At 42.5% G+C, this 25424-nt stretch overlaps 1 protein-coding gene across 1 annotated transcript in view; it reads right to left on the bottom strand.

Annotated features, from left to right (window-relative positions):
* Positions 1-25424, bottom strand: part of LOC308302920 (voltage-gated delayed rectifier potassium channel KCNH4-like) — a gene marked incomplete at its 3' end in the record, with an annotated part of 145479 nt that overhangs the window by 54630 nt on the left and 65425 nt on the right. The window contains 6 exon segments of the mRNA XM_080747238.1: positions 1160-1374; positions 4071-4320; positions 4828-5027; positions 7763-7957; positions 13316-13523; positions 20015-20172. Of these exon segments, the coding sequence (XP_080603364.1) occupies positions 1160-1374; positions 4071-4320; positions 4828-5027; positions 7763-7957; positions 13316-13523; positions 20015-20172 (1226 nt within the window).

Here is a 25424-nt window from a genome sequence, read left to right as displayed (position 1 = left end):
CCGCCCGCACGCGGGTGGGTGGGTCGAGGTTTTCAGACTCAATTGGCGGGCGGCGGGCGGGTTATACCACTCTCATGTGCAAAAAATAAATAAAAATAATCTCCTGTTCTTATTTGCCTTTTATTCTTAATAAGAGTAGGCCTATAAGAATAAGAATACAACGTTTGAATTCGAGCACGAGCGAGTGAGTTTTAAAATGCGCCAGAGAGGAGCGAGGTTTCTCCTCCGCTCCTTGGTGCGAAGACCGTCCCAATTCCGCTCCTGTTGGGACCGCGAACCACAGTTTGCCAACATTTTACACAACGTGAGGTCGTGAGCACAGCAGAGAAGATGCACGGATACGATTTGAAACACAACTTTCGCATATGAGATGGATTTTTTGACTGCACGCTCACCTCGAGACTCCAGTCGCTCCCATGCATCTCTCCAATCTGGTGATTAATCAATAACCAACAGGATTTAATATTGTCCGTCTTTTGCTGTCTGTTTAAAGTGTGAGGCGCTGTATAAATATGATTGACATAAAACCTGAAACGCCATTCTTACCCCGACGATGCCCCAGAGAGAATGAACGTCTTTGAATAAATGTCTTTTAGGCTAAACCCCAATTTGAACAACACGTTTGTTTATTTAGCCCATGACAATATTGTGCTACTGTAAACCTTTCTGTAAAGCAACTTTGGGTACTTAGAAAAGCCATATATGAAGATGAGCTATTGCATCTCATTGTGTAGATGATATACCATCTTTTTTTTAAAATGCGGGTTGCGGGGCGGGCGGATTTGTTGATTTATATATTGTCCTGCGGGGCGGGCGCGGGCGGGTTACGTTCCGTGCGGGCTGTGGGTCGTGCGGGTTATGAAAAAAACATGACCCGCGCATCACTACTACTTACTGGTCAGCTATTGTTGGGGGGCGAGGGGCAGATTACACTGTGACATGAGTTTCAGACTATTTCAGACCGTTTTCAGAGAAACCACGTGACCTACTTACTGTATCATACTATTATAATTTCGGGGCGTGTCAGCGGGCCTTTAAGGCGCTGTGTGTGTGTGTGTGTGTGTGTGTGTGTGTGTGTGTGTGTTGAGAACAACTGCTCAAACGCATACTGCAACGTGCATCATGTGCGTTGGTGCAAATTTCCACTCAATGGCTATACCTCGTCCTGGCTGCCCTCGCGCAGGTTGTAGGTGAGGTTCTGGTGGATGTCGTTGGAGAAGACGCTGGCGTACTCGGGGTAGAGCTCCAGCACCTCCCTGAGGCCGCGCACGCTGATCCACTGCAGGTCGCAGTAGGTCAGCGCCTTCACGTCCGCGTTGGTCTTGATGACCTTGTCGGTGGGCGGCAGGTCGGAGCCGATCAGATCCCCTTTACCTGTACGGGACGAAAACACCAAAGCACCCGATGTTAACTGGATCAGTGTCCAGGGGCGTAAATTGGGTATGGCAGGGGTATGCAGCTGCCATACCCTGGGTCCAGGGGGGAAAAATAAAAGTTACTTTTAAATATAAATCCATGAATGTCTCTTTGTCTATCTGCGCTGGTTATTATGTTGTTAAATTACAGTAAAATAACTACAAATGCAAAATTTTACATAATGGTCACTTTAACAAGGTATTATAATTATATTCTCCACACTTGTATTCTCCCCATCTTGACAAAATGGTATATTCCCAGGTTCCGCAGGTCAGCTGCACAGGTGCAATGCATTATTGTTAATTGTGGCACGCTTATACAACCATTTCAGGCTGCCATATCCAGCCCAAGAAACCGTAGAAACCTGTGTAAAAAACTGAAAAAACTATAGTTCTTTTCAGACATTGTGAAAATAGCCGATCTACATGCTCACAATGAGCATGTAGATCTGCTATTTTCACAATAAAACCGTGTTATACAAAATGTAATGCCTCTTTTCCATGAGGACTCCCATCTTTGCCATACCCTAGCTTTTGCTGAACTGACGCCACTGTCAGTGTCTAATAACAAAATGTAAGACCTGGAACCACTTTAGCCATTATTTTATGCTTTGACTAGCAGATATACAAGGTCACAGCGAGCTTGTAGATTTGCTATTTCCTTTTATTATTATTTTTGTAAAGATATGATTCTGGGCTTTTATGCCTTTATTGATAGTCAGTGGATCAAATATCTCATGGCAACCCATCAGGGTTATTATAGTTGACAAAAACTGACAAAATAACGAAAACAGCAATCGGGAAAACCAGTCAGTTAGTTAACTGTTAGTCTTTGTCAAATCAAATCTTCAGCAATAGAATAAAATGATATTTGTCTGAACCTTGACAAATCTTGCCCCAATACATACTGTAATACTTAAACTAAGCCTTTTCATAACAAAGTAAACAGTAAAACCCTGTTAAGAAATGTTAAAAACTGAAAGTAAAACCAACCAAAAATGAAAAACTAATGAAAAAGTCAGAACCCTTCCCTAGATACTGAAAAGCTTATTTTCATGGCATGAAAATCAGTGTGTAGACTAGTGGAAATAATGAGAGTCCCCTGAGTGTATTTCACACCCTGCCTTTGGTTACTTTTTGCTTCTTTACGCTCTAGGCTCTGCCACTGCCCAATTAAACTTCTCATTAGCATTTTCATTTTATTAATTCATTTATTTTTCAATAAAACATATTCAGACTAAGTACAGAGTGAAAGGTCAAGATTATCCCCCAAGTAAAAAGAAATCTTGTGAAATAAAATGTTGTCAACCAATCATCAAGGACGACGGTTAAGAGGTTAAATATCTGAAAACACAACATGAATCCAACATACATTGACGATTGTGCTGTCAAAGAATGAAACTATATGGAATCTATGATAAGGTAGTCCCTGCTTCATCTCTCTCTCTCAACTAAGGGGCCCTTGGCCTGAAAACGTTGAAGACCCCTGTCCTAAAAAGTAAAGTGCCAGGTTGATGTGCAGAAGCAAGTACCAAAAGGGAAGAGAGTCTGGATCCAACTCCAAAAGCTTTTTTTATTGTTGTTTAGACTTTAGATTAACACCTAGGCAATGTTTCAAGCCTGGCATCCTCGTATCCTGGCATCCTCGCCTGAGGAAGGAAACACACAAAAACCCTTTTGGAGCTGGATCCAGTGTGAGGTTATCTTCCAGCTGCTGTACCACCCCTAGGGAAGATAGAGTAGGGCTTTAACGTCCACTGATTGGTTAGCTGCCATATCAGGCCTAGGGCTCTGAAGACAGCTGACAGATCATCATGAGCTTATCATCCTCTTGGTACTTTTATCACCCATCCACCCTATTTTTTTTCTCCCCCATACATTGTTAAGAAAGACCCCATCTCCCCGTGTCCCCTATAGGGTAGGTAACCTCACAAAAAACATGCAGGTCTCTATACTGCCTCCCCCTGGTCAGCCAGAGCGCTCGATGGAGGGGAAAGGAACTGGTTGAAATAACATGTTCCTTCCACGCGTCACGTCCTACCGGGGAAACTCCCCCTGTCAGGTGTTAAGAAGCGGCCTGCCCACTCCTCATGCATTGAAGGAAGCATGAGCTCAGTTCAGGACTCTCCCCAAGTTGGCAGAGGGAGAGTAGCGTCCAGCATTACAGCTTAGGCCAGGGGTCTTCAACGTTTTCAGGCCAAGGACCCCTTAGCTGAGAGAGAGATGAAGCAGGGACCCCCACAACCTTTTCATAGATTCCATATAGTTTCATCGTTCGACAGCACAATCATCAGTGTATTTTGGATTCATGTCAATTTGTTTTTCAGATATTTAACCACTTGAGCCGTCATTACCTAATACATTTGACCTTTTACTCTGTACTTAGTCTGCTCTTTTTCCCCTCTACACCAAACCTCTTTGCCGAAAATAGTCGATCTACAAGCTCACAACGCCTCGCAGCTCGAGGCGTTCTGAGCTTGTAGATCTGCTATGTTTGGCAACAGTCCTCAAAATATGACACTAGGGTTCAAGTTCATAAAAAAAGGATTGGAAGATTGTAGTAACTCTAAGGACCCCCTAGGGATATTATTTTGTAAGAAAAAAAAAGAAAAAAAGGGAATGATCCCATGAAAGAGTTTCATCCCTGACACCAACCTAGTATGGCCAGCACCATGCTGTCCTTGAGCACCTCCAGGGAGCCGGAGCAGACAAAGTAGTTGGCGTGCAGCGCGTCGCCGTGGCGGATCAGGTACTCGCCGGGCGCACAGAAGGAGGTCTTGATGTGGAGGGACAGGGAGCGAAGGCAGCCGCGGCTGGCGCCCTCAAAGACAGGAAGCTGGAGGATGTCCTTGTTTAGGTGCATGGCGATGTCCGCGCGCAGCTCGTCGGGGAAGTCATGGAGGAGCTGGGAATCAGTTTAAAGTTTAGAGTTTAGGCTTTTAGCAGACGCTTTTAATCCAAAGCGATTTACAGTAAGCAGGTAATACGTCAATATAATAAGCAAGATGTCAGTACATCATGTTGTTTAAACCGGTGGTTGCCGAACATTCTCATGTCAAGGACCCCCAAATGACACACTGATGAAAAGAAAAAATCAAAACAAAACAGCAAAAATAGCAGATCTACAAGCTCACAATTGAGACATGGCAGATCTGGTATTTTAAATATTTATGCGAATCGGTGCCGGGCTATTTTCCGCCAAAGCTTTTCCCACAATAACATAAAAACAGAAAATACAATGTCCAGAAAGACTGCAGAGGCTAAAAGGTTTTTTCTTTTTGGCAGGCAACAACCGTGGAACAAATCAGATGACTCACGTCGGCTACCATGACTGTTACACAGTATGTCAACGTTTTGCAGAATATGCTGGCAACATTCAAATACCAAGAACAATCTTGGAGGAGCCCCCCACCTCATTGGCATCGATGCCGTTGTTGACGGACCACGTGGTCTGGAAGTACTCCAACATGCGCTGTTTCAGCTGCTGTGGCAGCCGGTGCACGCGGATGAAGTCCTTCAGGTCCTTCATGCGTGTGTGGTAGAGCGAGCGGCGCGAGTACATGCGCTGGATGATGGCCGTCACGTTGCCAAAGACCACGGCGTGCATCAGTGCTGCACCAGAACAGAGGAGAAGTCAGGCATTAACCCATTTCCAAAACTTTTCCAAAACGTTTCCAGAATATTTAACCCAATTTCCAAGACTATATTATAACAATAATTCCGCTCAATAACAAGTCGCTTACTCCTATACGCAATGCCTAAAGACAGGTAGTGTATGCCAGTGGTTCTCAACCTTTTCAGGCCGTAACCTCAGAAATAATCATATTTTAACTGGGGATGCCGGCACCCTGACGAGCACTAAGTTGAGGAATTTTGTATAACACGGTTCTATTGTGAAAATAGCAGATCTACATGCTCACAACGCCTAGATCTGCTATTTTCACAATTTCTGCCTCTAATATTTGACAATTTGGCCAATGTTTAACCCATTTAGGCCTAACCTATAGTTAGGCCCAAATCAGAAATTAGCCTACAAAAACAAATATGTTGATACATACTGTACATGTACTGTAAGCCCCTCCCATACACTAAAATGTGTACCCGGCCTGAAGTGGTGGACAAAGTACTCACTACTGATATCAATACTTCAGTGTAGAAATAAACTGTTACAAGTAGAAGTCTCGTATTCAAAACGTACTTGAGTGAAAGTCCAAAGTATGGGTTTTAAAATGTACTTAAGAGTACCAAAAGCAGAAAGTACTCATCACTGTATGCAGAATGTCCCATTTTACAAGTTTTAAAATGTATAAATGGTATGAAAATCTTTTGACAATAGCAGATCTACAAGTTCACAATGCGTCGTTGTGAGCTTGTAGATCTGCTATTTTCAAATGACCGAAATGTATATATAATATACACTTCAAATGATTGTAGTGGAGTAAAGGTGCAATATTTTCCTCTGAGATGTAGTGGAGTAGAGGTAAAAGTATTGCAAATTGGAAATACTCCAATTAAAGGAGTGGCGACACCGGCCGAAATTTAACATTATGATACAGTAGGTCACGTGGTGTTTCTTCAAACAGTCTGAAAAGGAGGCGGGGCCGTATCAGTTAGTAGTGAATGTATACTTCGTCCGTCGTGCGGTGCCGCGCAATGTATACTTCGTCCGTCGTGCGGTGCCGCGCACAACGTGATGCCTTGTTGTTAGCGTGCGGCTAGCGCACACACACACACGCGCGCGCGAAAGCCCACACACACAGGCTACACACACACAGAGTGTATGAGCCGCGGACCTCCTCTGCGGAGGAGGAGGAGGAGATCGCTGGACCCTCGTTCTACGGTTGCTTCGGTGACAGCAGGGTATGGCCGACAAAACCGTCTCATAGACGGGGAGAAGTTGTGTTGACCCTCGTACACCTTTTTTGACACCTTTTTTGAAGAAGACATGTACTTTTTTATCGGTCTAACCATTGATTTTATAGCGAATGCTATATATTTTTTACCCCTAGAACTGATAGTTTTAAAGTTGGTTTAGAAAGTCGGAAACACACCTCGGACAGCTTTTTTTGGGGCAGTTTCAAAAGATAATGATATGGATAATCGACTCCGCCCCTCCCCCCATATTAGCCCAATCAAATTAATTTATTTCAGTTACTGTACAGAAAGTACTACTTTCAGTACAGTAACTACAATAAATTAATTTGATTGGGTCATTTAACATGGGGGTACATGACATCATTAAAAAAATTGGTTAATTTGATAGCCATAATTAGCTGTTTTGGCCGTGTCACGCCCCCTTTAAGTAAAAGTACCTCAAAATTGTACTTAAAGTACAGTACTTGAGTCAATGTACTTCTACTGATATGTAAAATAACTATGTTATGAAAACAATTACTTACAGGTAGGTATTCAATGAACTGAAAAAACACATGGGTCGATGAAAATAATTGACATTATTTTCAGCTGAGTGCTTGTTTAATTAAATCAGTTAATAGTGAAGTGAAATTCAATTCACTGTTAAAGTGAAGTGAAATTATTTGACACTGTTCCACAGGATACAGTGGTTGTACAGGCACAAAATCCATAAATGTTTCACACTTTTAAGAAATAGTGAAAATAGCAGCCAGTTATCTACAAAGTCACAAGTCCACACATCATGATGCATGTTGAGGTTATAGATCCCTTATTTTACGGTATTTTAGGGCTTATGTGTTTAATTCATTATGTATTTTTCTATTTTGTAGCATCGGACGCAAGGAGATGGAGATCAACGACTCGGACACCTGGGACATAGGCAGGCAGGTCAGTTCCCCCATGGGACTGTTAGCACTGCCAGCCTGCTACTGTCAATTATTTTCTTAGCGGTTATTCTATCAATTAACCTTTCAAGTGCAGCTTTTTTTAAATAGCAGATGTACATGCTGCATGTTGCAGTTTTGTAGGTCAGTTTTTGTAAGTCATATTTATCTTTTGCTTATTGAGCTGAACAGTTTGGGAACCCCTGCAGCACAGCTTGCTGTCCCGCAGGATTTTCCCATTTTCTTCTTTTGATGAGATGGACCGTGAACACAAACACAGATTCAATCATTATCTTCTGGGCCGTTGCACTAACAACAACCACCGCCGCAGCTTTGAATAATCCCTTTATTGATTTTAAGAGACAGCAGTGTACCCTTTCCACAAGCTGTCTCTCCAGAAGGCCAGCCAAATCAGCCTCCACCTACGCCCCTGCCGAGTTCTTTCCGCCTCCGCTGTGCCAAGAAAGCGGAGGCGGCCGGTGCCAGGGCGCCTCGGTGCCAGGGTACCCGGGGGTGTGGTGGGGGTGCCCCCGAAGACGCCAGACTCACCGCCTATGAGCATGGTGCAGATGGAGAAGATCTTCTCGGCGTCCGTGTTGGCGCACACGTTGCCGAAGCCCACGCTGGTCAGGCTGCTGAGGGTGAAGTAGAGGGCAGCGATGTACGAGCTCCGCACCGAAGGACCCCCGATGGTGCTGTTGGCGTAGGGAGTCTCCAGGCGCTTGCCTAGCTCGTGCAGCCATCCTTGGGGGGAGAGAGAGAGAGAGAGAGAGAGAGAAAGACAGAGAGAGAGAGAGAGGCAAGGCGGAGGCGTGGGAGGGGGGGGGGGTGGGGGATTTGGGAGTTCAAAGGTTAGAGATCTAGCTGCCGAACATCTGCCGTCTGAAAATTACCAACTTTTAACAAGTTATTTGTAGTTTAATTGAGTATTTCCAGCACTTTTACTTCAACTCCACTACATCTCAGATCCGAATATTGTACTTTTTTCTCCACTACATTTATTTGAAAACTTTAGTTACTAGTTACCTTTCAGATATAAATGATAATATTATAAAACATACATAAACTTTAGGCCTATTTTTTACCTAGGCTGTTTGAAAATAGCCGATCTACAAGCAGCGCGATGCGTTGTGAGCTTCTAGATCTGCTATTTTCAAACATTTTGTACATTTACTTTAAGTACATTTTGATGCCAATACTTTTGTACTTTTACTCAAGTACCGGTACATTTTGAATTCCGGACTTTTACTTGTAACAGAGTACATTGCAGTATTGATACTTTTAAGTAAAACGTTTAAGTACTTTTTACACCACTGCAAAACTGTGATAAGTGTGTGCATCGAGGGAGAGAAACGCTAGCATCATCTGAAACCTAAAGATGTTTTTTTTTCTGATATTGCTGCTCTAGTAGAATGGAAAGAGACACAAAAGAGAGGGTTGGTAGTGGGAGTGACATGGAGCATATGGAGGACATTACTTGCAGTGCACCAGCGTGACAATACGTATACAATATGTATACAAGTAGCCTATGTACACACTGTATACACTTCCCACAGTTTACACACACACCCGAAGTGAGTGAAACATGACCAACGATAAAAAAAAAACTCCCATACTTACTTGGAGAAACACAACAATGTGCGAACACAGCAGCAAGATTTGTGAACTGATCAGAAGGCTAGAGACTGGAGCCCTAAAAACCATGGATTGACATCTATACCTACTGCACATACAGTATGAAACACAGCTGCTACTTTTAAATGCATTTTACATCTGAGTCTTTATTTTTTCTCATACTATCTAAATTGTATTGAGGAAAACAATGATGCTATTTGTTCCAAAAGCTTAATACCCTGTATATTAATAAAATGACACAATGCGACATATCTCTGTTTGCACAATGCTGTACCCCCTCCAACTGTATATTATGTTCCCCCTTTTCAACTGTTTTTATTTTATTTTTGACACTTTCGTTGTCAATGTTAACGTATGTTTTCTCATGCAAATAAAGCTCCTTTAAATTGAAATTGAATTGTACAGTATATTATGAATTATTAGAATTTCATATTTTTCTCCTTCTCCTCCCCTTTCCAATTGTCCCCTCCCGGCACCCCCTGGCGGCCTCCCATGGGGCCCACAGCCCCCACTTTGAGTACAGCAGGGGTAGGCAACCTTAGGCACGGGTGCCAACATTGGCACAGGGGAGGGTGATCACTGGCACACTGGCAGAAGTGTGAGAAAGAGGATTTATATTTAAAAGTCAAAATAAATTAAATTGAGGCACCTAATTTGCAGTAAATTACATCCTGCATATAATTCTACATTCATTAAAATTTGGACTGGGGAGGGAGTCGGTGAGAGTAATGATCATTATAACAATGTCCTGACAATCAAAATATTTCCGAATTTTGATGGGGTGTCATTACAATGTACGGTATTCTGACATGGCACACTGACTATCTAGAAAATAAATACACAGCACTTAATTTCAAAAAGGTTGCTGATCCCTGGAGTACAGTGACCTAGCCCAACTCCCACACTGTGAAGCACGGTGATATAATCATTCAATTTAAACATGTCGGCCGCGGGGACGGGGGGGGGGGTGGGAGGGGGGCTTTTCTCAGATGCTAGAAGGGAGGAGGGGGGCTGGGGAAGCACTGAGCTGGAGGAGGCTGGCAGCAGACCAGCTGGCCTGCAGGTACCAGCCAACCAACAGACAGCGTCAGAGTCAGGAGGGTGGCATGGCTGCCTGCGTGGGACAGGGCTAAATTAGATTGTGTCCGCCAGGGACGAATAAAGGCCTCGGGCTAATTAGCAGGTATGACCTAATGTCTCAGTGGACACACACACACACACACACGCACACGCACACGCACACACACACGCACACGCACACGCGCACACACACACACACACACACACACACGCACACACACACACACACACACACACACACACACACACACACACACACACACACGTGTGTGGCGCATAAGCTGAACCGCACGCTCAATATTATATGACTGGACGCTATAATATTATTAGCCATATTCACACCGTGGCCATCTTGGATTGCGTCACCACATGGGGTGGCAACACGAGCCCGCATTACAAACCATTGTAAACATGGAGCTTTGGTCGCAAAATATGAGTTCTGTTCCAGCAATTTCTATCCAAATAAATGGGCAGATGGCAATGTCAACATCCCTTAAAGGATTCAAAAGATGGGCGAAAGTAACTGGATAGAAGGGTACTGTACATCCACGGGCGCCTGCTGGCCTCCTGGTCCAGGCGCATACCACTTAGGCATTGCAACATAGGTATGGATGCCTGGCGGCGGCGCCGGTTCGATTTCCCGATCCGGACGACCTTTGCCGCGTGTCGCTCCCCATCTCTCCCCCCATTTCCTGTCAGTCTACTGTCCTATCAATAAAGGCATAAAAGCCCCAAAACAAAAGAAGGGTACATCTACGATATTCAAGGTAAGTTAGGTTGCAACATTACTGTGTACAAAGACTTGCTGCAGTATCTGTGCAGTGCTTGCTCCACTGTTACATTAACTATTTGTTAACAAAAAAAAAAAAGAATAGTGAGGCCTTACAACATTTTAAACAAGTTGCAAAAAATCATTTATGGGTCATGTCAATAGTCAAAACTAATCTACAAAAGGTAAAACGTAATATGTTCCACTTTTTGGTGGTAACATGTATGAAAGATGCAAGATGTGTGTGCGAGAGTCCGTACGCGTGCGTGTTAGTGTGTTCGTGCATGTGTGGGGTGTCTCAGTTTGTGTCGGATCGACTGGGATGTAAGGAAAGAATGCATTGGGAACCACTGATATAATTATACGGTATTTACTGCAAGCGATTGGTGTTTGCACATCACAGCCGCTGCTGAAGGTCAGAAATAAGAAAAGAAATGCCTATAGTGACCTGCTTGTTAAAGCATATCCAAGCAGCAACACCAGCAGGAAACATCCCCACCGTCTCGACATTTGAGACTTTTGATCCGATATCAGAAAATGCTCATTAGAGCCCCGAGGCCTGATCTGGCTGCCGTGCCACTGTCAGCGCCGTGCGGTGAGCTTCCTGCGGCGTTCTTCCCTAACTATTTATAGCCGAGGTCGAAGCCGAAGTGGGAACAAAACAAAATCTGCGCACTCCTCATTTTGGCATGTGCTCGCGCTTTGCCGGCTGCCGTTAATTTAACTCTCAAATACCTGGAACCATTATTTTATGCTTTAACTTTAGAAAAATAGCAGATATACAAGCTCACAGCACGGCACCGAGTGCCGCGCTGCGAGCTTGTAGATCTGCTATTTTTGAAAAATCGTGAAAATGTGTGCAAGTCTTTGAATATCTTTGACCCGATCTTTGACCCGACTTCTAAATCCTTCCTCTAAATCAGTAGTTCTCAAACTTTTTCGTGTCAAGGACGCGTGATTATGGATCCCACTGGGAAAGATGGATAACCACGCCCCGGACTCATTTTTGAAGCTTGTGATTGGCTGAACCGGACGTAGGGAGCACTCCGTTGTAGTCACTTGGACCGCGCGAGGTGCACCAAAACCCAATTATCATGGCGTTTATCGTGCGCTTGCCCAGGCCTTACTAGCCTGATACTTCAGTCCGCACATCACCACCCCCTGCTGGTGGGTGGTTTGTAGTGTGGACTGAAGCTGCACATATTTTAATCTATTTCGAATGCGCCCGAGGAGCGGGCGAATTGAATGGGCCAATCAATGTGTGTGTGTGTGTGTGTGTGTGTGTGTGTGTGTGTGTGTGTGTGTGTGTGTGTGTGGGTGACGTCAATAGGCTTTACCCCGCCCCCGGCGAAGTAGAATCTCCGTCCCCAGTTTCAGACTCAAATCCCAAAACGAAGTGTGTGATTGAGACGGACGCTAGCAGTCAGGCTAAAACAAGTAGCCGACCCACTATGTGAGGAGCCTGACTCAAAAAGCTGTGATTCACGTCCAGATCTCTGTGGGCCCGCGGCAGTGCGGAGGCTACAGTACAGTGTGCAAGTATCCTTTAATGACATGTTAAGGATCAATTCCTGAGAGACTATTACGGTATATGAATCATTAATTCTATCCACTGACCTCTGCAACAACAGCTGCTGGTAAAGAGATAGATTCATTTAGTCCCCTTATGGAGAGAGGGAACAGTAGCACGGTTTAAAATCAAAAACCTTCTCCCTCTGCCCAGAGACAGTGTAAAATATAACTTTGTTCTGTGCCACATGCTACTTCCTGCTGTTACAGTAATACTGTAACAGCAGGAAGTGGCATATACTGAGTATATCAAATCCCACCAAAAGCCTTCGATCTTAGTGCACGTTTTATCTGACCTACTCTTAGAAGTTATGACTATTATCTGTCTCAACTACAAACATTCCCATTTCTCTTTTTATTATCTGTCTCAAATACAAACATTCCCATTTCTCTTTTTATTATTTTTCTCAACTACAAACATTCCCATTTTCTCTTTTTATTAACGAACAAATAACCCCAGCAACTCTGCCAGTAAGCATGTCGACAGTCGAACTCATGAGGACAATGTGACATTGCCCTTATTTTCATCTTTATCTAAATGGTCACAAACAATGTGTCGCAACACGGTGCGTTGTGACTTATGAGTGTGTACATCTGATATTTTAAAAGGTTGCGCTTCTTGATTATTCTATTAATCAAATAAGTTAATCGATAGATTAACCACTAAGAAAATAATGGACTGTCGCAGGCTGGCAGCCCTAACAGTCCCATTGGGGGACTCACCCACCTATGTCCCAGGTGTCCCCAACAGTCCCATGGGGGGACTCACCCACCTATGTCCCAAGTGTCCCTAACAGTCCCATGGGGGGACTCACCCACCTATGTCCCAGGTGTCCCCATCAGTCCCATGGGGGGACTCACCCACCTATGTCCCAGGTGTCCCCAACAGTCCCATGGGGGGACTCACCCACCTATGTCCCAAGTGTCCCTAACAGTCCCATGGGGGGACTCACCCACCTATGTCCCAGGTGTCCCTAACAGTCCCATGGGGGGACTCACCCACCTATGTCCCAGGTGTCCCTAACAGTCCCATGTGGGGACTCACCCACCTATGTCCCAGGTGTCCGAGTCGTTGATCTCCATCTCCTTGCGTCCGATGATGTACCAGATGCAGGCCATCCAGTGTGCCAGCAGGGCGAACATGGACATGAGCAGGGTGAGCACCATGGCGCTGTACTGGGAGTAGCGGTCCAGCTTCTGCAGCAGGCGCAGCAGCCGCAGGAGACGCACCGTCTTCAGGAGGTGGACCAGGGACGTCTGCAGTGGTGGAACAAGCACTCAAGAGTTTTCACTTAAGTAAAAGTAGCAATACCCCCTTATGAAACTACTCTGTTGCGAGTAAAAGGACACTATTCAAAGTTATTTAAGTATTGCAATCAAATACACTTACAGTAGCAAGGTAGCCTACTGTAATTTATCAAATCTCTCTTGAAAATATTGTATTAATGACCTAAATCTGCAAAATAAAAATGTCAAATAATTGTAGTGTATTCTCTTACAGTGCCAATCCCGAACTAGTTCGGCTTTATTTGTCCTTATCAGAGTGCCAATCCCGAACTAGTTCGGCTTTAAAAAAAAAATTAAAAAAAAAATCGTCATCTGTTTACACAGCCCGCGAGAGCGTCGCGCCGCCGATATTTACCATCCACTCCAATGCAATCCAGGATCTTTAGAGCTCATTTTCTCTGTTCCATGCATATCCATATTCCATGCATGAGGTGTGCAAGAAATCATGGCTAAATTGCCGAAAATAGGGCTTCTAAAATGCTTGGTAGCCAATAGCTAACTTCAAGCTAACTTCATCCTCTTCCTGTACATGCACAAAGGAAAGTGTTCAGGCAAGTCATGGCTGCAGGGCTTGTGCATATACCAGCACTTGACTATGTAGCATTCTATGGCCATTGGGCGCCCTCTAGTGGTGAAAAGGTGGCATTGAAAGAGTTCAATATTAGCCTCCGAGATGTAGTGGGGTAGAAGTTTAAAGTATATAAAAAAATGGAATACAACATAGTCAGTGGTAACTGTCGTAATTGTAAATGTACTTCCGTTACATTCCACCACTGGACGTCTGACACGAGGAACGATGTCGGAGAGAGTGAAGAAGGGACAGCGTGAAAGAGAAATTCCTTTTGATTGGGTCTGTTTGATATTTTATCAGTCTCTGTTGGGAAATGAGATTTGCAGGCAGAGGTGCCAGGCACAGCAATGTCACCCCTGGGTGACATTGAGTTTGGAATTTCACGGTCGCCAAAAGAAAGCCCATATGCCTTCCCATTTGTCGATGATAGTTTATATACACACGTATAATATACTTAACCAGTCTGTAATTGTATGGAAATATGTACAGTACTTTTAACCCCACAAAAGGACAACATATAAAGAATATTTTTTTGCAATTAGACCCAATTTAATCAGGTACTAAAGGGACCATTGAACACCAATCTTCGGTCGTTTCCCCATAAAACAGCTAACAAACAGACCAATGCACTCCAGGCAGGGCATGGTAGTAGTCAGAAGGGAATTAGGAACAACAACAATGTTAATGTTGTTGTTCACTATACTATTGATACTTTCACTTAAAGTAGGACTGTCATCTAAAGGGGTACTGTCACTTTAAAAAGTAATCTTAAAATAAAGTTAATATTTTTATGATGTCATTGTGAGAATTGGCAAATTAATTGACTGTACTTAGACTACTTACTGTACTGGTCAGCTGTTGTTGGGGGGCGAGGGGCAGATTACACTGTGACATGAGTTTCAGACTATTTCAGACCGTTTTCAGAGAGACCACGTGACCCACTGTATCATACTATTATAAATTTGGGGTGTGTATGCGGGCCTTTAAAGCTATACTGTGTAAGTTGCTCAACTAGTGGTCAGTAGCGTCCGCGTCTTTCGGCCGTTTTTCGCCGCGGACCGGGCCTCACACCCCCGCGTCTGCCTCCACCTCGCCGAGATCTATCTTTAGAGGGGTCCCTGGTTCCTGTGCGTTCAGGCATTCCGGAGAAACGGAGTGTTTCACCCGAGTATAGATAGAGACACACGGGCGCCTACAAATATGGCCGCCCTATTGTGATAGCTAGCGACCCCACATCAAGATGCGCTGTGATTGGCCGGCAGTGTATAACCCTCGCTGTGATTGGCCGATAGTGTATGATGACGTAATTCTTGCGCGAAAACCGGACCCCGGTCAGGATCATAGAAAACATATAAAGAGAAGGCTTCAGAAGCTGAAAATAACGGAGTGGGTGTTCTAAAACTTTAGCGATTTAAGAGTTAGGACAATTTTAAGATTTGTTTTATAAAAAAAGTTACATGGTACAACTTTAAGTAAAAAGTACTTTTTCCACCACTGTATCACACATGCATGCATAGCACACACATGCGCGAGCGAGCGCACACACGCACCCACACCACACACACACACACACACACACACACACACACACACACACACACACACACACACACACACACACACACACACACACACTCTCTCTCTTCATCTTTGGAGTTCAAATGAATGTCTCTGAGGACAGAGGCTGGCAGACTAGTGTTGGCTTTAAAGACAGTCATTAAAGTAAAACTGAGTCATTGAACTGCTACCGCCGAGCGGCTGCATGCAGCCCGTTCAGACCTCTGCAAACAGCAGAGAAATGGCCCATCTTATCCACTTAGTGCTTTTAAATGCTGTTTTCATTCCATTGGAGGGCCCAGCAGCAATTGGTTGCACTTTTTTGGGGGAGGAAAATTGCCTCTAAACTGGCCTGTGTGATCTGGTTTATAAAAAATGAAATAAAGATTTGGGTGGTTGGTTCTGGTTGGTGTTGCTGTTGTTTTGGTTTCACACGCAAATCAATTCGTTTAGTCTCACTGGACGTGGTCGCTATGACTTAATTAGAACACAAGATGAACATGCCAATTACCGGTATAATACCAAAAGAAACTAAACGAAGGGATATTTCACTTTAAAAAAAAACTTTGTCATTTTATCATCTAATCAGGCTCTTGGGAACACCCAGGACAGTTTTTGAATTTCTTCATTTGGTATTTAGATATTTGATATTCATTTCCCCCCATTTTCCCCCTTCCAGGACTTTCCTATACAAACCCATTGTAACTTCAAACTCCATTTTAACCATGATAGATTCAATGAGAACAACCGTCCTTTCTCTGGTGACTCCTGACACCCTCCGAATACGTGAGCAGGCCGTGTTTTTTTAATAACGTTTTTTCATTGATTTCTATTAATCTTTTGGTGAAATGAAAATTATTAAATACAATAAAAGATTATAAAAAATAAATGAAAAATGTTATTGAAAGAACACAGCCTGCTCACGTATTCAGAGGGTGTCAGGAGTCACCAGAGAAAAGGACAGTTGTTTTCATTGAATCTATCATGGTTAAAATTTAGTTTGAAGTTATAATGGATTTGTATAGGAAGGTCCTGGAAGGTGGAAAATTAATTATCAAATATCTAAATACCGAATGAAGAAATTCAAAAACTATCCAGGGTGTTCTCAAGAGCCTGATTAGACGATACAATGACAAAAGTTTTTTTTGAAAGTGAAATATCCCTTTAAACCAATTTTAAACTAAGGCAGGGGTTTGTGTGTGTGTGTGTGTGTGTGTGTGTGTGTGTGTGTGTGTGTGTGTGTGTGTGTGTGTGTTTTCCTCTGTCTTGAATACAGTAGGTGTTTCCTATTAAGGAGATATTTTATTTCTTAAGTTTTTATTGAATTCAAATGTCCTTTCATAATGTATTAACTATGCGTAATGTTTAATGTAAAGCACATTAAATTGCCTTGTTGTTGAAATACGCTATACTAATAAACCTACCTTGTGAAACGAAAGTAGTCCTGTTCTTCTTTGTACATAATTATTAGTTAGTGATGTCAGTCAGTGCTTTAAACCAGGGGTACCCAAACCTTTTTGGCTCAGGGCAGCCCATTTTCTTTTTCATCCGAGGCACCCCTGCATTATAATTTTCACTCCCAGCACCTTATATTTATAGCATATCGTCGTTGTCGGGTGGAAACCTTGTATGTCCAAAACCGTTCGTTTTGTATTTATCATCTATAAAATGTACTAAACGCCTCGCATCGCGAGGCGTTGTGTGCTTGTAGATCGTCTGTTTTCACTAGTTTTGTGCGACAGTCTTATATGATGAAGCAGGGCTTTGCTTTGCCAAAAGACGTACACATTTGAAACTTGGAGATACGAGGTTTCTGCCCGACGGTGACGATATTTTAGTGATTATGTTGCGAGGAAAACGTTGAGATAATGGCCTTTTTGGTTAGAACTGACTGAAAATAACTTTGTACTTTTTTAAATGTTTAAAATGATACTAAATATTTTTTCAAGTGTCCAAATAAATTCCAAATATTATCAAATTATCTCGCTGCACCCCTGGACTGCCGTCGCGGCACCCCAGGGTGCCCCGTCACCCACTTTGAAAACCCCTGCTTTAAACAGCAAAGAAAGTGAGCCAATTCAAGAGGAGAAGAGAAATAATGTACACACCAAAGTGAACAGAATAGAAAAGCATGTGTGTGTGTGTGTGTGTGTGTGTGTGTGTGTGTGTGTGTGTGTGTGTGTGTGTGTGTGTGTGTGTGTGTGTGTGTGTGTGTGTGTGTGTGCATGCTTGCGTGTGTGCGTGCGTTACGGTACCTCCCTCCATCCCATTAGTGTTGGTGTGGTTCAATATATATTAATAATTGTGGGGCATTTATGGCAGACATCATCGCACACATCATTGACATGAGCGTCACTGACACTTTCTAACTGTCACAACCAGGTGTGTGTGTGTGTGTGTGTGCGTGTGCGTGTGTGTGTGTGTGTGTGCGTGTTGCGGTGTACCTCCCTCTACTCCCTTTGGGTTGGCGCGGTGTCGTGTGGTTCAATTTATTAGTAATTGTGGTGCAATTATGGTGAAACATGTGGCTACACTGGTGATTGTCCTGTCAAACGATGAAACTATGGAATTTATGAAAAGGTTGTGGGGGTCCCTGCTTCATCTCTCTCTCAACTAAGGGGTCCTAAGCCTGAAAATGTTGAAGACCCCTGCTGTAGTACTGTATGATCAAGTGGGGCGTTAATTTACGCAAAAAGTTAGAATATTATGAGATTACTTCCCGACAGCAACGACATACTTTGATGTCTTATTTGTACAAGGGACTGAAGTACTCTTCATTACACACTTCATATATAAATTATGCTTTTACTTCCATTATTTAAATCTCTACAACAATCTGTGTAGCTTGCACTCAAAATAATCCTTTATGCCTTTAAACCAGGGGTCTTCAACAGGGGGTCCGCGACCCCTAGGGGGTCCGCGGAGGTACTGCAGGGGGTCCGCGAAATTATTGATAAAAAAAAAGAAAAAGAAAAAAAAAGATTTCAATTTTTTTTTTTTTTCATTTTTTTCATTTTTCACATTTATGTTAAAAAATAAATCATGATTCTATCCATTTTGAATAGCTTGAATACATGATTACTATGCAATTGACAGATTGTTGATATTATTGACATTGGTTCTCAGTTAATAAGTAGTATGTTTAGAAATGGTAGTGGTACGGCCTACCCTGCTCGCTGTAACTTGTACATGTTTAAAATAAAAAATATGTCGTAGCCCCGACCCCCCCACCCTACGAGGTGGTAGGGGGTCCCTGCTCCATCTCCCCATCAGTTTGGGGGTCCCCGGCCTGAAAACGTTGAAGACCCCTGCTTTAAACTATGCCTTTAAAAAATGATGTGACAGCCTGTCAGTTATTCCATAATCACCTGATCGCTGTTATTTGAGATTGCAATTTTCTTTTTTGCATAATTGTTAGAATGACTTCCATTCATCTGTGTATAAAAGGGTAATTAACACAAATGTCAAATTGACATAATTATTTCCACGTTGTTTCCCATTCTCTTTTAACCTAGGAGAGAAAACCCATCAGCTTCAGGTTTATAGTGTTCCAATTCCATTGTATCAGATCTGACAGTATAATGAATATCAGCCTTTCTTCTTCTTTCTTTCTTGAACAGGCCTACATTTCTTTGTGATAATAAGTAATAGGTATGGTTATGTTTGTTGTGGAGTAGCTGCTACTTTGATGGCATCGGAAGGAAGAATAAAGAACATGAACATCCAAATCTCAAACTGTTCAATGAAAGACAGTTGGGAGTTTAAATGTGAAATACATTTCAGTTGAACTGAATGTTGTTTGTGAAATCCAGTGGCGTAAAGTAACTAATTACATAACATTTAATCAAGTACTGTACTTAAGTACAATTTTGAGGTACCTATATTTTACTTTACTGGAGTATTACACTTCAGTCCTATATACAATTTGAGCTTGTAGATCTGATATTTTCAAAAGTTCTGCATAATGACTACTTTCTACTTTTGGTACTTTAAGTACATTGTGAGTTAGAAATAAATAATATTCAATAAAAACATATATTCAAATATTTGCACACTTTTTCAAAAAATTTCAAAAATAGCAGATCTACAAGCTTGCAGCGCAGCACTCGGTGCCGTGCTATGAGCGCTATGTTTCAATAGCGCTATGTTTCAATGGCTAAAGTATAAAATAATTCCAGGCCCCTCCACCTTGGGCCCTAGTAACTCAGTCCCGCTTCCCCCCCCCTTGTGACGCCCCTGGATTATAGTACAGTACAGTACATTACCCACCACTGTGATGTTGAAGGACCAGTACATAGGATGATAGTACAGTACAGTACAGTACATTACCCACCACTGTGATGTTGAAGGCGTAGAGCAGGTCAAAGGGCAGGGCGGCCACCAGGTCCACAAAGAACCAGGTGGTGGCGTAGTGGATGCAGATGGAGCGAGCCTCGTACACCACCTGACCCGACTGGCTCACGTAGGTGGTGCGGAAGTTCAGGATGATGTCTGCAAACACATGCGCACACGCACACGCACACGCACACACACACACACACACACACACACACACACACACACACACACACACACACACACACACACTTATATTAATGATATTTTTTGTAGGGCTGGGATGCGATTAAAAATTTTAATCTAATTAATTACAGGCTCTGTGATTAATTAATCGCAATTAATCTCATTTTAATCGCACATCGATATTTGACCCGAGAAGCATTTTCTTTTTCAAGTAAAACACATGATGTTGTACGAGTGAATCAACGAGTGAGTTTTTCAAATCTAAATTTCGCATCTACTGGGCCAAGCAAAGCGCCCTGATCGGCTACTTCTCCCTTTGCGTTTGTTGTCTCTTCTTGGTTGGTGCATCGCTATGATCGATATGCCCGAAACTGAAGGTTCTGTGGTGCAAAAACTAAGTGCGATTAAAATGAGTTAATTTTTTTAATCGCGTTAATTTTCTGTAATTAATTAATCGCAATTAATCAGTTAAAGTCCCAGCCTTAATTTTTTGTGTTCAATGTGGATCAATGGAACTTATTACATTGCTTACTTTCAGTTTTACATCAGAGTACAACAGTGAACTTTAAAAAGGGATAGAGGATAAAATAGATCAAATCAAAATGGATCAAAGAAAAATAAATATGTATATAACTAATACTTTTATACAACACAGCTAGTTTAAAGTCCAAGCAAGACATACCGTCACATACGTCATATTGTAGTTTAGACAGAGCCAAAAAGGCTCTACCTTCGGACTAATGAACCTTCGGACCAATGCCATGGCACCCTAAAAGTGGAGTAAGCATCGGCCCTGAATTTATTTTGGTTCGGTTCGGGGAGTCACAAAAAGGGCTGGAGACTCCGTTACTGAACAAATCTCTATATGATCAGAATTTAACCAAAGACTATAACGTTCACCTTCATGTTACCGAAATTATTATAACCGTCATCATTGAGCACATTTAACTAATACACTTTGACAATCTCTCAGTTTCCTTGATAACACAATCAATCAATCAATCTACTCCCTGGTGTAAATGATGACAGGATTTACCCAGGTTTTTACTGAACGCTTTGAATGTTCGACAGCATGCATAATTAATCAGGTTTCCCACCGTCTATATCAGTCACTATTCATCCAGCTACATGCCAAAGCAGCGCAAATTCAAATGCCTCCAATGCCCTCCATTGATGCTGCACGGGAGCTGAAGTCACAACGCTGAATATATATAGGCCTAAATGAAAAGCATTTTATATTGGAATGGAATGCAGTGGCCTGCAATCAATGTTCTAGGGAAGGATAGACTCTCGGCTAGTCCTTCAAATGTGTATCATCTAACTTTCAAAAACTGAATAAAATGACTCATTGTGTTTTAAATCATTGCTAAACTTTTCCTGACTGAGTTGAAATCATTGCACTGCGTATTGTTATCTCTTCTGTCCTCCAACCCTGCACAGGAGAATATACTGTAGCTATGAGCATATTCAGCAAACCAGATGAGCACCAGGGTTACAGTATACAAACCTAATGGATTTCACTCTGTGGATGTACACAGACTATAGACATGTTGGCAGAGAAGCTGCATGCATGACGGCTTCATGAAGACGACAAATGTACAGTATGCACCGCAGACTGAATATTTTCAACACTTTCTAGCAGGGGCGTCACAAGCGGGGGTGGGGAAGTGGGACTGAGTTACTAGGGCCCAAGGTGGAGGGGCCCTAGTAACTTTAACTATTGAAAAATAGCAGATATACAGCTCACAGCACGGCAGCTTGTAGATCTGCTATTTTTGAAAAGTCGTGAAAATGTGTGAAAATCTTTCAATATATGTATTTTTTAAGAGAACATTTCTAACTCAAATTTTGCTTCTTGGGGGTCCCTGGAAGTTCCAAGCTGGAACTAAATATTTAGAGACGGGGGTCCGTGGCCAAATACATATCATCTTGGGGGTCCTTGACATGAAAAAGTCTGAGCACCACTGACATGGAAACATAGGTTTCTTGCACACATTTTCACGATTTTTCAAAAATAGCAGATATACAAGCTCACAGCGCGGCACTGATAGTTAACATTCATGGGGAGCCCACAGTGAATCCTTGTACCCAGGGCGCAGAATTTGGTGTGACGCTTTCTAGAACAGAGAATAGACAGTGTTTGAGTGTGTGCTTTCTCTCATTTATGACCGGCAACTCAATTAAGTTTTAGTTAACGGATGGAGCGTTGGCTTATTTCACTGTTCTGTCAAAAACTTTAAAAAGAAAACACCCACCATCACACAGCAACGTATAAATTAGCCGTCAGCCGCCGAGCGCTAAGCTTGCCGCGCACATTTGTGATAATTTAGACAATGCTGACAGCGGAGTTGTTTATGGTTCAGCTCACGCTGTTCTCTGTGCCTTCCAAAATGATACATCACACAGTGTCTGTTGTTGTACTGATGCCATTTCAGGCTACTGAAATAATACCCCTATCTAAACACTCATCTAAACCATCCTTCACCATGAAGTTTGACGAGGAGAAAGTTGTGCCATTACTTGACGAAATGCTAGAATATAGACAAGAGGGGCTGTTACATCCTCCCACTCGCAGCATCTGTAGCAACATCAAACATCAAGACAAAAACATCTTTACGAACAACTCCAAAAGCACGTCCCAGGTGGGTCTATTAGATACTGATTGATGTCGTGGCAGAAAGCTTGCATGTCAACAACTGTTACTCTTAAGGAAATGGGGGAATAATTGCCTGTGTTCAAATTAAAGGTGTGCATTGGCACTACCCTCACGATTCAATTTCGATTACGATTCACAAGGTAACGATTTGATTCAATTCTACGATGTGTTGCGATGCATCACACTTTTCTCTATCACTGCACAACAAGCAGTCAGATATACTGAACATCATATCTTATTTCGAATTTTATTAAAATGTTGTTGTCGGGTAGAAACCTTATTATCTAAAACCGTTCATTTTGTTTTTATCATTTTAAAAATGATTTAAATCTAGTGAAAATAGTCGATCTGCTATTTTCACTAGATTTGCAATTTTCACTAGATGTTTTTTGTGCGATGACGAAGGATGGCTTTACTATTTATATATCATCATATTTAGGCTTTGATTATTGATTATCGATTACATCAAGTTGCTGCATTGAATTGAATTGAATTGAATTGAACTGAATTGCGATGCATTGCTGAATCGATTATTTTTGACACCACTAGTTCAAATGGGTAACATTTTAGTTATTATTTAGCACGAAAGCAACACTGAATCGTATTGCAATGGGCTGTGAGCTTGTAGATCAGCTATTCCTGCTACTTTTGTGCAACGCTGTTGTATGGCAGGGAATTAATTTATGAAAAAGTATGGAGTTACAAGTACTCTGCCCGACGGCTACATTCTGAGATGGCCTGGAACAACGTGGTAGAGATCTAATCAGAGCTTCACTTAGCGGCATGTGGATTTGGAGAGCAGCAAAACAAAGCCCATGATCACAGCAAAACATCTCCCCTGTCACCCCACCTTCAATCAATGGCTCAATAATGTAATGACTAATTTGGCTGTTTTATAAGTAAGCAATTTACCCCGAGTGAGAGGACATTATGCTCTGATAATGTCCTGTGTGAGGGGGTGATCGGACGAGGCGAAGCCGAGTCCGATAACACCCTCACACAGGACATTATCAGAGCATAATGTCCGACCCCGAGTGGTAAATAGCTTTTCTACCACTTTTTTCCGTATACATGAAAGAAAACACATAGTTGTAACTTGCAAGGATATTAAGTTACAATCATTATTGCCTATAAAACTTCCGCGACGACAGCAAATAGTTCCACAAACAACATCTTCTACTCACCACCAGATGACGCCAACTCCATGCAGAGAAAGATGTCTAGCATACAGCTAAGCTAACGTCAGTTAGAAGGACCGTTCCGGCCGTAAATAGAGGCTGTTCGCTTCCAGAAAGGCATAGGTTCAGAGAAAAGGGGCTTTAAAGTTGGCGGATTGCATTGGATCCAAATAAATCGGCGACGTCGTACGCACGTTAGTAAACATAGGACCGCTACGACCGTCATATGTTGGTTGGGGGAAAGGTGTTCCGACTACCTCCTGAAGTCCCCGGATGTACACTGAGGCGCATTGATCTCGTCCTCACACAACTGCGGCGGTTGTTCTGCCATAACCTCCGGAATTTAGCCAATCAGAATCCAGTATTTGAACATGTGACAAGAAAAAGTGGTAGAAATAATGATGTTGTATTGTAGTTGTGATTTGGACATGATAGAGTAGTGATGATGGACATTCTGGCGACGTTGACATTGTATGTTTGTTTTTAGATTAAAACATTCAGTTTGATTTTGAACTGATTTCATTGCTTTGGCCGTTGTGACATTTAGAATATAAAATAAATAAAAATCTCTGTGATTGAAAGAAAAGAAAAGCATCAGCAATATGACGTCTATATCACAGACAGTTACCTATTGTATGTACTGTAACACAACTATTTCTTATTACATTTGAAAACCTTACATTTTGTGAAGGAAAGTTGCACTCGCTTCAGCTTGAGAGGCTAAGAAGTCAAAATTATAAAAGATCTCAGACTCTGTAAAGTGTTTTTCTGTTTGAAGCGCTGGCAGCACAGATAGTGAAAAATTATTCAGAAGCCATTTCTAAGTTCTTCAGATTGTTTGACTGATTTTAGAAGAAGGTTCAGAATGCATGCTACAGTATGTAAGCAATTTACCCCGAGTGAGAGGACATTATGCTCTCATAATGTCCGCAGTGCGGGTGTTATCGGACGAGGCGCCAGCCGAGTCCGATAACACCCGCACTCAGGACATTATGAGAGCATAATGTCCGACCCCGAGTGGTAAATAGCTTTTCTACCACTTTTTCCCGTATACATGAAAGAAAACACATAGTTGTAACTTGCAAGGATCTTAAGTTACAATCATTATTGCCTATAAAACTTCCGCGAGACAGCAGATAGTTCCACAAACAACATCTTCTACTCACCAACAGATGGCGCCAACTCCATAGTAATCCATGCGTCTAGCTTACAGCTAAGCTAACGTCAGTTAAAAGCACCGTTCCGGCCGTAAATAGAGGCTGTTCGCTTCCAGAAAGGCATAGGTTCAGAGAAAAGGGGCTTTAAAGTTGGCGGATTGCATTGGATCCAAATAAATCGGCGACGATAGTACGCACGTTAGTAAACATAGGACCGCTGCGACCTTCATT

Source organism: Nannobrachium achirus (genome assembly GCF_963921795.1).
Source record: "Nannobrachium achirus genome assembly, chromosome: 18".
Classification (NCBI taxonomy): Eukaryota; Metazoa; Chordata; class Actinopteri; order Myctophiformes; family Myctophidae; genus Nannobrachium; species Nannobrachium achirus.
This window is presented reverse-complemented; position numbering and strand designations above follow the sequence as displayed.